Here is a 14,467-nt window from a genome sequence, read left to right as displayed (position 1 = left end):
GAGGGACCATGTGAGCACAAAGGATTAAAGAAGGGATCCAGAGGTAGCCAGTGAGAGCACGAGGATTCTGGCTCTTGGAACACCATAGGACTGCAGTTTTCCAGGTTAGGAGTAGAGGATGGAAGAAAGGCTGTGTTCAGGAAGCCACAGGAGTTGTGGGAGAGACCAAATAGCTGCGTGGATGCTTCTTAGCTGGAACCCCTGCAGTAGGTTCATGTCTTGGCCGATTCCCCCCACCCTATGCAAAGAAAAGTCCACCTGACTGCGATGGTGTGGTCGGTCCGTGTCTACAGGTTAGAGTGGGTGTGTGGATGTTGGCTCACTAGGGGACCGGCTGGGAATGGCTGGCCTGGTTTTTGGGCACTGTTTTCTCAGCTGGTGGGAAAGGGTGGAAGTGTGCATAGGACTCCTTCCTGTGCCCTCTGTGGGGAAAGGGGGCGGGATCACCATGGTTAGGACCCAGGTGGCCCTGGGTTCTAGTCCCAGCCTTGTAGCTTTTAGTGCCATGACCTCTGGCTACTTCCTTGCTATCTCAGCCTCAGACTCTCATTTGCAACGTGGAAAAAATGATAGTGTCTTCCCAGCAGAATCCCGTCCTCATTAAATGAGCTAAAAGGCACGTAAAATGCTGAGCACACCCCTTGGCTCACAGGAAGACCTCAATAAATCACGCTGGCTTTATGATGAAGGTGACAAGTAGGGAACTCGATTCCGTCCCCAAACAGGAGCCTGGCCTGGATTGTGCAGGCTCGGCTCCCTCTCTCCATCACCCTCCCAGCTTAGGAGGAAAGTGAAAATATTGTCTCTTGTGAGTTTAGGAGCCAAGTTAAAGAATACTGCAAGTGAACAGGGGCCACCTCCTCCCGTGAAAGCTGTTTCTCTAACCCTGAGAACAGGACGCCTTGTCTAACAGGGTTTGCCTGCCTCCCCCACAGCCCTCCCTTGACCCAGGCATGGCCCTCACCCCGGGTCAACTCTTTTGTTCTGGGAGACTGACTCAGGCCTCTTCCTCACCCTGTGGGATCCCAACCATGGCCAACTGTGCCTCTCCACCATGGCTCCACACAGTGGGAAAAAGAGTCGCTGGCCCTCTCCAAGTTCGCATTCAGACCTCAGCTCTGTGCCAAGTGATACCTGGCAGAATCAGGAAGAGCCAGGCAGGTGATGGATGTGTCGAAGTCCAAGCAAGGGAGTGTTTGGCCACAGTGGCAGTCTTGTGCCCCATCTTGTGATCATCGTCCCGCCCCCCGCCCCCATCCTTGTTCCAGGTTTGGTGAGGAGCCGTGCAGCCATATTTCGGAATGGTGGGCAGGGGAAGAAACAGTGAGGGGCTCTGGGGAGCTGTGCACACCACTACCTTTTCACCCTTCTTTTAGGACACGGTGCCTTTCCACGATTGTAGTGTTTCACGGGGTGAGGGGCTCTTAGGAGAGTGAACGCCTTCCACAGTTATCTGTCCTTGATGGGTGACTCAAGAGAACGCAACGCAAGTCACGGGGAAAGCAGGTGAGCAGCCGCTCCTGATAAGCCAGGAAGAGGGTGAGGCTGCGTGCCTTGCAGGACACCACCACCAGTGGGGTGAGGGCAGGAAGCCCGGCATTGCTATTCTCTATGCTGTCCTGATTTTTCAGCTCTTGTTTAGTACTTTCTGACTGATTTCCGAATTACCGGTGGCCTTTGAGTCAGCCTGTCTCCAGGGGAGCGTTGAAGCATTATGGGTAGGGCTGTCTTGTGAATGCTATGGCATTTATTGCCTTTGGTCAGCCATCCACTTCATGGCCAGTATTGTCCCCCTGTTAACCACGTGCAAAGCTGTGAGAAGACAGATTCTGTTTGTTCACAACCGTACTCCCTGTCTGACATATAGTGCTCCCTGTGAACACCATCTCCTAGCCTTCCAGAAACTACAACTAGTCCTGAGTAGGGTCTCCTGTCCTCTGTGCCCCCATATAAACTCCTCATGGACGATGCTCACCCCTGTACTAACTGAGTCTCAGTAGAGAATCTGCAGCGGCAGATCGTTATCCTCAAACACTTCGCTGATGGCTCTCCTTGGTCTTCAGCTCATTGACTACCATGACGTGTATAGTCCAACGCAGAGTTGGAACAGTGTGTCCCTTGTGGCCTGACCTTGAAACACAATGGACTAGGTGTCTCCAACTCTGGACAGATAACACACCCTGGGGTTTACTTTTTACCCCTGTTTATTGATCTGTGGTCAGCGGAGACCAAGAAAGAACTCTCCCCTTTGTCCTATCCCGACTTTTTCCTTTTTTTCTTTCTCGTGTGTGTGTGTGTGTGTGTGTGTGTGTGTGTGTGTGTGTGTGGTGGGCGAGTATATGAATGTACCTGTGGAAGACAGAGGTCCACACTGAGTGTCTTCCTCTGTTGTTTGAGACAGGATCGCAGCTTACTGTTGCGGCTAGATTGGAACAAGCCCTCACGGATCCACTTGCCTCCTCGTTCTGCTTTTAGCCCTGTGGGTGTACAGGCCCACTGCCCCACTCAGAAACCGAACTTCAGGTCCTGGCAAGCACTGGACTCGATGGACCGTCTTTCTCACCAGCCCCCTCTACTTTTCTGATTCAAAGTGTGAAGACTTGACGATTGAAAAGACGTTCATTCTGTGTTGATTCTCACCTTGTTTCCCCATTGTAGTGTTGTCCTCATCCTTCTTCTGCATTGATTCTTAATTTTGCATCTTGTGTCCACGGGAGTGGTAGGCACTTGGTGATCTGACTGTGTACCATTGAGGAAATGAAAGAAGCCATTGTAGAGGCCAGGCCTTGGGCATGACTGTGGAGACCTCTGTCTAGATTGATACTGAGAATACTGTTTAGGGATGTTTAGCTGCCTTTGAATGGGCCCAGACACTTTTCTGTCTTGTCCATAAGAGTGTGTTGAAGGCTTGCTTCCTGCAGCTGCCTTGTTGACTCTGGGGTCGGGCCTTCCGACATGACATGAAGATCTGTGGCCCTTCAATGGAGGAAATGTACTTGACTCATTCCAAATGTTCAGGTGTGCCCATTTGGAAGGCTTCTAGAGTCGGACTTGTTGGTGAACAACTGTAAGCCCAGTTCTCAGGAGACTAAAACAGGAGTCTGAGACCAGCCTGGTTCCTTAGAAAGACTTTCAAAACAAAATATTCACAGCTTTACCCTTTTTCTTTTTGAAAACACACAGGCTGCTTCTCTCTGACATTTTTGTTTTTTTGTTTTGTTTTGTTTTTGTTTTTCGAGACAGGGTTTCTCTGTGTAGCCCTGGCTGTCCTGGAACTCACTCTGTAGACCAGGCTGGCCTAGAACTCAGAAATCCGCCTGCCTCTGCCTCCCAAGTGCTGGGATTAAAGGTGTGCGCCACCACGCCCGGCCTCTGACATCTTTCTTGTTCCTTGGGATTTCAATGAGAATGATCAGAGTTGGTAAACCAATGTTACTTTAGATCAGGCATATTTGTTTATTTGGTTTTGGTTTTTTTGTTTGTTCAAGATGGGGTCTTACTGTCTAGCTCTGGCTGGCCTGGAACTTACCATATAGATCAGGCAAGCCTCAAGCTTCCCTCTTTCTCCTGAGTGCTGAGAGTAAAGCTGTAGATCACCATACCCAGCATATATATATATATATATATATTCATGCCTCTGCATTTGGATATGTGCATATGCATGAAGATACCCCTGGAGACCAGAAGCACTGGATCTCCCTGAAGCTGGATTTACAGGCAGTTATTAGCAGCTTCATACAGGGACTAGGAACCAAACTTGGAGCCTCAGAGAGTAACATAACACATGCTGTTAACTTCTGCTCTGTCTCTCTAGCTCTTTATTTATTTTTGAGACAGAGCCTTTACACAGGCTGGCCCTAAACTCTGAATCCTCCTGCTTCCACCTTCCAAGCTCTAGGGTTGCGAGTGTGCCACCCCGGGCCTCTCCTGTGCTGGGTGTGCACTCTGTGATCGAGCCACACCCCCATTCTTGCATACTCTGTTTCGTTTTAGGTTGTCCGGTTTAAGATTTCTATCTGATAACGGGTGGGGACTTAAATGGTTCTGCCTTTTCTCCCATCTGTTTAATGTCAACACTCAGGGCTCTAGACTCTCCTCATTCTCCTGCTCCAGACAGACTTTTAAAGGCTAAATAGGGGCTAAGGTGTGGCTTGGTACCTGAGCCATTTCCCAGCACGTAGGTTCAATCTCTCAGAATTGAAGGGAGGACCTGTTGTATGCTCCTGCTGGTCTGCAGTATCTAAGATGCTCTTACACATAGACTATGTAAGATAGTCTGCTTTCCATGGTCTCCCAAGCTTGGAATGGCAGTGGGAGGTAGGGCAGCAAGCGGCCTGTGGTCAGATGGGGTGTCGGGCGGGCATGCCATCATGGAAAATTCTTCGCCAAAGTATGCAGATCCATTTACACAGCCTCTGCTGCTTCTGCAAACTGTGCATTCCTTTGGAACCATCCATGCGTTCTCTCCTTGCCTCCAAACCTCAGTCATGCTTCGGGTGGCTTAGAATGATGGCTTCTCTACCTCTCCGTTGTTTCCACTCTCTGGTCCCTGCTGTCCTTGGCTTGGATTTTATAGGAAACTTGGCTGGGTTCCTGGTCTCTAGGCTGATGGGTCATCCCAGGGCTGACCTTGAATGGCAGAACTTGAACCCCAGGTTTAGAGCCCCTGATGGGTCTCTTGGGTACAGTCTCTGGCAGCTCTTGGTGTAGCTCTGATACTGCTCCTTTGGTCAGATGGGTTGAGAGGTAGGCAGAGTCCATGTTTGTAAGTGAGGCAGGTAGTGGTATGTAGAACCAGGTTCGGTATTTCTGGGAAATTCCTAGAGTAGATAATGCCTGCCCTGGGACTTCCAACCAGTTGGAAACTGTAGGGACCGGTAAGTTTGGATCACCTTGAAGTACACTTGCCACCTGTTGATCTGTCTCTGCCCCAACAGTTGCTCAGCCCAGGTCAGAGAAAAGAAGGAACTCAGAGAAAAGGGAGCCTGTCACGATGAGGGACAGGATCGGGAAAGGGTGGTTTAGCTAGTTTACGTATCCTGATATGTATACTTGGCCTCTACTGAGCTGATCTCAGTGGTCATCCCCCAGTGCAATGGTTAAAGGCTCCTTCCCAGGCCACAGAGGGCTCAGGCTTAGGGGACATTGCAGGTACCTGTATTGAGTCTGCCCTCTTAGAGACGTGGAATAGTCTCGTAGCTCTTCTTCGAGTTCAGGCCCTGAACTCCACTACTTGGAAACCACATGGAAACTCCTTGGGAGAGCTCCCTTCCCAGAAGCCTAGGGTGCAAGCTTTCTCAGCTCTGGGTGGTTTGGGGATATGTTTCAGTCAAGTTTTTGAACTAGGTGCCTAGTTCGTATATCTCCCTAGCTGTGTGGACCTGGGTAGATCATTCAACCTCCCTGATCCTCTCTGTAAAATGTTTCAGCTATATAATAAAGAACGGCTACCCACCTTGGTATCCTGGTGGTTAAATGAGGACACTTGAGATGTATGGTTGCTGCTGGTGGTATTAGTTTGGGGCAGGGTCTCAGGTAGCCCGGGCTGGCCTTGAAGCATAATCCTGATTCCCCTCCCTTGCTTTTTTTCTTGTTGGGTTTTGGTTTGGTTTGGTTTTTGAGATAGGGTTTCTCTGTGTAGCCCTGGCTGTCTTGGAAGTTGCACTGTAGACCAGTGGGCCCTGGAACTCAGAGATTTACCTGTCCCTCCTCCCTAGTGCTGGGATTAAAAGCATGTGCCACCATTGGCGGGCTCCTCTGTTTTCTCTTGAGTGTTGGCATTACAAGTGTGTGCCACCGTGCCAGGTTTATGTCATGCTTGGAATGGAGCTTAGAGTATGTATGCTTGCTAGGCAAGGTGGACACCACCTTGGAGCTACATCTCTTGTCATCATCTTGTCTCTGACCTTCTCTTTGGCTTTCTTTTTTAGGTGGTGTCTGATGCTGCGGATCAGGGTGTGGCCATCACCGGGAACCAGACTTTCAACAACTGGAACTGGCCCAATGCAATGATTTTTGCTGCCACAGTCATCACCACCATCGGTAAGTCCCCGTACACCTTCAGTACACCCAGATCCACATCCTCATTCCTCAGAACCGTACAGGAATCCAGCTTTGGTGACTGTAAGTTTCACCCTGGCCTTTTGATTAGGAAGGACTTAGTAAGTCCCGAGTGATTGGCCATACCTATGCAACTACTTCCATAGGTCCTGATTTAGACTGTATTTTTTTTTAATTATTTCTGCGTGCATATGTGTGTGGTGTGCACACATGTGAGTGTGTGTTTGCATTTGTGTAGGCACACATATATATGGTCCAAGGTTAACATCTAGTATCTTCTTTGATTGTTCTCTACCTTATATATTGAGATGTGGTCTCTAGCTAACCCAAAAATTCACCTAGTCTAGCTAGTTTGTTCTAGAGATCCTATGTCTGTGTCACCGTTTGTTGGGATGATAGGCCACCCACCTCACCCACCCAGCCTTTACATGGCTTCCAAGGTTCTTTATTCCATTTGGACTCTTCAAGCAGAAACAACAGAGTGGCTTGACGGGGAGAGCCACACCGGTTAGATAGACTGCTTACTGCACAAAGCCCCAGTGTTCTATGGTTCTGTGGCTTAACTATCCTCACCCTTTCAGGGTTGGCTGGGTTCAGCTAACAGTTCTTACGTGGACTATCTAGCATATGGTAGTCAAGTAGTGGCTGCCCACTAGTCTGGAGTCCAGCCTGGCTTCTCCCACCTACTGCTTGACTCTTGGTGTTGACTGTTGGCTGAGGTTGAATGCTCAGAGCCTCTGCAGCTGGGCACTCGAAGGAGGCATCTTCCAATTCAGTGCGTGAAGACAGGAAGCAGCAGTGGGCTTTTCCAGGCTCCCCCTGCCTATATCACTTCTGGCCAACCAAGCCACTGATACTCAGATTCACAGACTACACTTGACATGAGCATCTGGGCTGAGGGATTCAGAGTGGCCATCTTTGGAGTCTGTCCTCCACACTGGGTATCTACCCAGTGAGGGCAGGCGTCTTTGTTTTATTTGCATAGCAGTACCCAGTGATCAGTGGAGTACCTGTGGGCCTCGTGCCTGCCCACAAGGAACTCACATAATGGAGGGGACAAAGCCCCTACTGTAGAAATAATTGTATAATTGACCAGGGTCAGGGCATGATCAGGGGATCATACATCGATGTTACTAGAACCAGATCAGTTTATCTTAAAGAGTGTGTTTCTCTCAAGCTGGCGCGTGTGCGTGTGTGTGTGTGTGTGTGTGTGTGTGTGTGTGTTGTTGGAGGTGGTGACTCCATAATCTTTGCTGTGATCCTGGCCTTACTTTATTCTCCTTCTCAGGTTATGGCAACGTGGCTCCCAAGACCCCAGCTGGGCGCCTCTTCTGTGTCTTCTATGGCCTCTTCGGGGTGCCGCTGTGCCTGACATGGATCAGTGCCCTGGGCAAGTTCTTCGGGGGACGTGCAAAGAGGTTGGGCCAGTTTCTTACCAGGAGAGGAGTGAGCCTGGTATGTTCCTACCTTAGACACAGAGTTAAGGGGTGGGAGGAACCATGGCAGGGGAGGAGAGGTGTTGGGACAGGTGACCCTGGGCTCTGTGTCTCAGCTGGGATATAGGAACCCCTTCCCACAGCTGACTTGCTTTCTTACCAACCCTGCTAGAGGAAGGCTCAGATCACATGTACGGCCATCTTCATCGTGTGGGGTGTCCTGGTCCACCTGGTGATCCCGCCCTTTGTGTTCATGGTGACAGAAGAATGGAACTACATTGAGGGCCTCTACTATTCCTTCATCACCATCTCCACCATTGGCTTTGGGGACTTTGTGGCCGGTGAGTCCCTGCCTCCTTCCTCTGACCTCTGCCATGTCTAGTTCTAATTCAAGACAGACCTTTGTTGGGCACCTGATAGATGTTAGTCTTTTCTCTCTCTTGTTTCTCTCATCCCCATCCTCAACTCACTTGGATTCACCTTGAAGCTTACAGCGACAGACACACACACACACACACACACACACACACACACACACACACACACTGAGCCAGGATGGCTGCCAGACAAGGGAGGCCTTCTCCCCACTGCCCTGCCCCCTCAGCCCTGCTTTCCTCCTCCTCCTCTGCTTAATCCCCACAGGCAATGAAGAGGTTCCTTGTCCCCTTTGTGTGAAGGCCTGTGCCTGTCCCAGCCACCCATGCTCTGTGTCTGGTGCCTGTGGCCTGCACAGCCTCCTGGTTCCTAATCTTGAAACCATTCTGGACCAGTGTCAGCCTGTGCCCTATTGACCTGCACCTCAGCTCCCAGAGGTCACGGCGCCAGCTGCTTTGCCCAGGGGGCAGGTGGACGTCATGCCTCTGCCCCCTTTTTATGTGGAATGCAGTGAGGGGGCAGCTGAGTGGGTAGAGGGAACAGGACGCTTGCTTCAGTGAACACTCCTGACCCTTGCTTCACGGGGCCTGCCTTCTGTCTGGATATAAATTTAGAGGCACAACCCTGTCGTTGTTTAGTCTCAGGGGCCCAGAGCCTGCTGAGGGGAAGCCTGTGGTATTAAGAAGTCCAGTGGTAGGTACCTTTAGGCATACTTTGGTGTTCCAGAGAGATACCAGATCCATCCTCCTATCTTAAGTGTCTGTAACAATAGCCACCAGCACATGGGACACTGTGTACTGAATCCCTCTCAGTTCTCAGGTGCCGAGGTTAGAAACCAGCCATGTGAACATGCGACATCATTGCTGCCATTCTCAGACTTCGTTGTGATCAGGAGCCAATGCAGTCTTGCCTTCAGAGCAGGGCACTTCCTAAGTCAGAGGCTTTGCTCCTGGCTCCGGGGAAGGTTGCAATGAGGGCCGGAGGTTTCCTCTTCCAGGCCCTTCCCTAACTAACTTCCCACCGTGGAAGGCAGTATGCAGATAAAGCTCCAAAGGCTATTTTTAAAAATTACTTTTTTAATATTTTTATTTATTTGTATGTTGGGGGTTGCACATGTGGAGGTCAGGGGACAATTTTCAGGCGTTTGTTCTCTTCTTTTACCACGTGTGTCCTGGGGGTCAAACTCAGGTCTTCAAGCTTGGCAGCAAGCACCGTTAGCTCACAGAGCCGTGTTGCCTGACCATGAAGGAAATCTTACCTAATTCTAGAAGGGAGAAGAAACTCCGGAGCTGTGGGGTGAAGGTGGGAAAGACTTTCTAGAGTGTGTTGTCACAGAGGGGCATGCAGTGTTGGAGCCACCAAGGACCACCAGAGAGAGGGTTACACTGAAGAGGGCCGAGATAGGAAGGCAGGCTCCGTCTTGGAGGAGGGTAAAGACAGTTCAGAGTGGTTCTTGCCAGGTCAGTGCTTCCTGGGTCATCTCGACCCAACCATCATTCACAGTAAATCTGTTAGTCCCTCCCAGGGGCAGAGGCTGCCAGCACCCCCAATGTCGACTTTCCATTCCATTTTTAACTGTGCTGTGATGTGTTCACTAGCTGGGAGGAACAGAGAAAGGAGCGGAAAGATTCACACTCAGGAGCTGGTTATTCAACAGTTGCCTCAAAGAGCCCCCCCTAGGAAGAGAGAGAGAGAGAGAGAGAGAGAGTTAGTTTTGCCGGGGGGGGGGGGGGGAGCTAGTTTTGCCTGGATGTATATCTGTGTGCCACATGTGTGCCTGGTGTCAGAAAGAGGGTATCCGAGCTCTTGGAGTTACTTGAGTTACAGATAAGTAGCCGTGTTGACGCTGGGAATTGAACCTGGGTCCATCTGAGAGAACAATCCGTGCTCTTAACCATTAAGGCAACTGCAACCCTTATGTGAATTTTGTGTAACAACCCTGACTGTCCTGGACTCACTTTGTAGACTAGGCTGGTCTCAAAACTCACAGCTGTCTACCTGCCTCTGCCTCCCAAATGTTGGGATTAAAGGTATCCACCATCACGCCTGACTCCCGGGCCCTCTTTTTGACACTGGGCTCTCTGTCTGCATGGTGTTATATCAGCCAGCACAGCTCTGGTCCTTGCTGACCCTCTGGGCTTCCTGTCTTTACAGGTGTGAACCCTAGTGCCAACTACCACGCCCTCTACCGATACTTTGTGGAGCTTTGGATCTACCTGGGGCTGGCTTGGCTGTCCCTCTTTGTCAACTGGAAGGTGAGCATGTTTGTGGAAGTACACAAAGCCATTAAGAAGAGGCGGCGGCGGCGCAAGGAATCCTTTGAGAGCTCTCCACACTCCCGGAAGGCCCTGCAGATGGCTGGAAGTACAGCATCCAAGGACGTCAACATCTTCAGCTTCCTATCCAAAAAGGAGGAGACCTACAATGACCTCATCAAACAGATTGGGAAGAAGGCAATGAAAACAAGTGGGGGAGGGGAGAGGGTCCCAGGACCTGGACACGGGCTGGGACCTCAAGGGGATGGATTACCCACCATCCCTGCATCCCTGGCACCTTTGGTGGTCTATTCCAAGAATCGAGGGCCCAGCTTGGAAGAGGTATCTCAGACTCTAAAAAACAAGGGACACGTGTCAAGGCCACTCGGTGAGGAGGCTGGGGCACAGGCCCCCAAGGATAGTTACCCACCCTCTGAAGTGTTTAGTAACCAGCTGGACCGTATCAGTGAGGAGGGAGAGCCGTGGGAAGCTCTGGACTACCACCCGCTCATCTTCCAAAATGCCAGCATTACCTTCGAAAATGAAGAAGCCGGCCTCTCAGATGAGGAGACCTCTAAGTCTTCTGTGGAGGACAACCTGACCTCAAAGGAGCAGCCTGAACAGGGACCCATGGCTGAGGCACCCTTGAGCAGCACGGGTGAATTCCCTTCATCTGATGAGTCCACCTTCACCAGCACCGAGTCAGAGCTCTCCGTGCCTTACGAGCAGCTGATGAACGAATACAACAAGGCAGATAACCCCAGGGGCACGTGAGGTGGGCCTGGCTCCCCACTTGCTTTCCAGTGGCTTCCTCTCATGAGGATTGTCCTGTAATGGCCAGACCCCAGGGAGAAGGCTCTGGAAATGAGATGGGGAGCCAGGGACCCGCCTTTCCTTCTGTCCTCTCCACTTGGTTGCTTCCATGGGATGTGGTGTTGGCCCAGGACAGGCCTCCGTTCTGTGGCCCAGTGGGGAGGCTGCTGTCCTGGGCCTGCCCGGCAGGTGTATTGCTGATTCAGGCACGTAGGCCACAACACTCACCCTGGAGGTCCTGGGTTTGCTGCTTGTGTCTTCCCCCATCATTCGGTTGACTGTAGTACGGTTCTCTGAGGCCAGGAGCTTCAGCTGAGTTCACCAGTGTTAATGGGCAACGCCCTTGTATCTGGCACTAAGCTAGACATTTGGAAGGAGGAGCTTGTAAAGACCCAGGTTTGGCATGTGGTTCTCGGGTGTTCTCGGGTGTTCATCATATCTGTTCACAGATATGATGGGGTTTGGGGCTTCTCAGTACCCCAGCAGTAGCAGGATCTCTTTGCCCAAGTAGGCATCACTGTCCAGCAAGCCCCTTACTGCAAACCTCAGGGCAGGGGATGTAGGGGAGGGGCTATGCGTGTCCTCTGTGTGGAGTTATGCCCACCTCAAATTCCCTCTGAACAACAACAGCAGGCCAAAGGGTCCCTGTGCCCCGAAAGTGCAGAAGAAAGATGGAGCCTCCGGATGTGGTCAGGGAGCTCAGAGATGAGGTGCAGGCCCCTCAGCCCCAGCCTAGGCACCCATACTCCCACCCCACCATCTCATTTCAGAGAGATTCTCTCACTGCCTCTCCCTCCTCTCTTAGTGGGGGCCTGTGGCGTGAGGCCAAATTGTTCTTGGCTCATAGAACTGTGAATTGAGCCCCCCCACCTCCAGCCATTATATGGTGTTAGCATGTGCAGGTGCCAATCAATGGGCATGCGTGTGCACATTTAGGCTGGGGAGACAAGAAAATGTGAATCTTACTGGTCCAGTTCCTAGTGAGGTCTGGGAACTAGCTGCTGTATATGTCCTTGATGCTCAGCCCACTCTGGCCTAAATGCTTTTTGTTATTAATATTTTTTTAATGAACTGTTATTTTTATACCCAGAGCCAGTAAAGAACAGGGTCCCTGCCATTAGAATGGAGGTCTGTCAGGCACTCTGTTGTCCTTCCAACTCAGCTTGTCCTTTGTCAGCCAAGGTCTAGCTACGGAGGGACAGCTGCAGGTCTCAGGTGCAGGGCAGCTGATAACCTGCCTCAGCCCCTTCCCCTGCCGTGTGCATTTGCGGAGGGGCATATAGGGCCAGAGCCCCCACACGTTAGGACAGTGAGAGGTGTGTATCCATACCTCCACCATTATCAAAGCGGTTGTAGAGGCCACGGCAGCCTCGATGGGAGGAAGAACCAGGCTCCTGTGAGATGACCTCAGCTGAATGTCCTGGAGGCACACCAACCATGCTGTGTACATGTGCCGGTGGTGAAGGCAGATGTAATTTATTTTAACATTTTTTACAATAAAACACATGAACAAGCCCACTTGGTGTGTGGTGTGTTTGGGGTGGGAGCACAGTGGGGCCGTGGGGTGGGCAAGGACAGGCTGATGTCTGTAGGTCAGAAGGATCAGTATAGAGCTGAAGTGGAGATTAAGGAGAAAACATAAGCGAGAACATCTGGGAGCGGGGCAAAGGAGATGTTCTTCTGACTTAATCTGGCGCCGTGGCAATATACTGCCCCAAAGCAACCCGAGGAAAAGTTATTTGGCTTACATATTTCCATCATCAAGGGAAGCCAGGGCGAGAACCTGGAGGCAGGAACTATAAAAGCCATCTTTTGCTGGCTTGATTTATGCTTAGCCTGAGTTTTTCATACAGCCCAGGACCACCCGCCTAGGGATGGTGCTACCCACACTGGGCTGAACTCTACTTCATGAATTGTAATCAAAACAGTCTCCCAAGGCTGTGCCCACAGGCCGATCTGATCTAGGCCATTCATTCCTCAGTGATGGCTGCCCCCCCCCCCCCGCCCCAATGTCAGAGAGGGGCATCAACTGGACAATTAAAACCAGGTCAGGTCAGGGAGGATGCATGGCCAAGTCTGCCCCTCACTAGCTTCCAGACACCTGTCTACAGAGTTTACACCCAGTAAAACACAAAGTAATGCCTTTGTACCTTATAGCAGTCCTGCCCTAGAAGCAAAGGGAGCAGGAGGCAGACAGGTGTCTGAGGCACCAAGTTGTGCAGACAGTAAAAATGGAGACGTTGGCTTTGAATCCAGGCAGCACAGTTCCTGGCCAGTCCACAGCCAATGTGCAGGGATGAGAAGATGGCTAGTGGGTTTTTGATTGTTCTGACATCACTGGACGGGCCTCACAGCTCCAGCTGGGTGAACCAGAACTTTCCCAAAGTAAGGAGTTTGGAAGCAGAGGCACAAGCACCCTGTTTAAAACCTGTGACCTGGAAAGATGACTCAGGGGTAACATTTGCCAAGTGGCCCTGGCTGCAGTTTGGTCCCCAGCGTACACTTAAAAAGCCACATGAGGTGCCCAGAGCCCCAGCAGTCCTACAGTGAGATTGGAGTTGGGAACAGATGGACGCTTTATCCATAGCACAATGGCAAGAGTACTGAGATCCTACCTCCAAAACAAGGTGGAAAGAGAATTACTCTGGAAAAGTCCTGGCCTACCTGTACATACATGTGCCTGGTTTGGTCATTCACACCTGTGATCCAACCCACTGTACCGTCTTCCCAGCCGCTGTGCCATTTCTATAAAGAACCCTGAGATTTGGATGTCCCAGAGTGGTCCTGGAAACAACACCGCACAGATAATGTACAGTTGAATTGGAAATCCTTCCCGTCTGACTGTTCATTTCTTCCCTCCCTCTCCTTCCTCATGCCCTACCCCTCAGCCCACATGAGTGCACTCAGATGCATAGGTCCAAAGCTTTCTGGTTTGACTTTGTTCTTAAGATAACAGCATCGTAACGCCAACATTCTTTATTTAGCATCAGGTGGCTTCACAAACTGCCAATTGCTGTTTAAAACAGCATAGCCCTTCAGCCCCAACAACGCCAATTACTGTGTGCTGGAGATGGGACGTGGGGATTGCCTTTCAGGGACAGAGCTGAAGGGGACACTGACAGATTATCGACACACATCGAGGAAGGCTGAGCTCTTGTCTTCCTATGCTGAGCTTAATCTGGAGCGTTCTGAAGCAGGAGGCTGGATCGCAGAGAGCAGAGCCCTGGCCAGGCTCCCCCACTTCCTGAGAGGTCTTGGACAGAGAAAGGGGATGCTTCAGGAGTGAGGGATGGGTTGTGGAGGAGGAAGCAGTGAGCTGGCCCCAGGCTCAGAAGTCGCTGGGCACTCTGGCAGGCACAGCCCTCCACTGAAGCCACTGAATTAGCCCTAGCCTGGGGCAGTGTTCCAGATGGGTGAGATCAATAGACTCAATGGAAGTCCCTGGTGCTGCTCCTCCCAGCAGCCTCTAGGTTCTGCTGCCTCCAGAAGCCAGCCTTCCAGCCCTGCCTGAGATAGCTCCCTACTCTC

The 14,467-nt window shown here is 51.2% G+C and overlaps 1 protein-coding gene across 5 annotated transcripts in view; it reads left to right on the top strand.

Annotated features, from left to right (window-relative positions):
* The window catches only part of Kcnk5 (potassium two pore domain channel subfamily K member 5), a 42,886-nt gene extending 30,429 nt beyond the window's left edge, over nucleotides 1-12,457 (top strand). For 4 of the 5 annotated variants that reach the window (XM_021182373.1, XM_029469016.1, XM_029469014.1 and 1 more), the window contains exons 2-5: nucleotides 5,931-6,042; nucleotides 7,349-7,515; nucleotides 7,669-7,837; nucleotides 10,026-12,457. In XM_021182373.1, the coding sequence (XP_021038032.1) occupies nucleotides 5,931-6,042; nucleotides 7,349-7,515; nucleotides 7,669-7,837; nucleotides 10,026-10,900 (1,323 nt within the window). In that variant the 3' untranslated portion in view covers nucleotides 10,901-12,457. Of the gene's footprint in view, nucleotides 1-689; nucleotides 1,507-5,930; nucleotides 6,043-7,348; nucleotides 7,516-7,668; nucleotides 7,838-10,025 lie in introns of those variants that run through there. The other variant, XM_029469015.1, reaches the window with a different exon arrangement.
* The last annotated feature ends 2,010 nt before the right edge of the window (nucleotides 12,458-14,467 follow it).

Source organism: Mus caroli, chromosome 14 (assembly GCF_900094665.2).
Source record: "Mus caroli chromosome 14, CAROLI_EIJ_v1.1, whole genome shotgun sequence".
In the NCBI taxonomy this organism is placed as follows: domain Eukaryota; kingdom Metazoa; phylum Chordata; class Mammalia; order Rodentia; family Muridae; genus Mus; species Mus caroli.
Note: the sequence above shows the minus strand (reverse complement) of the source record. Positions and strands in the feature narration are given on the sequence as shown.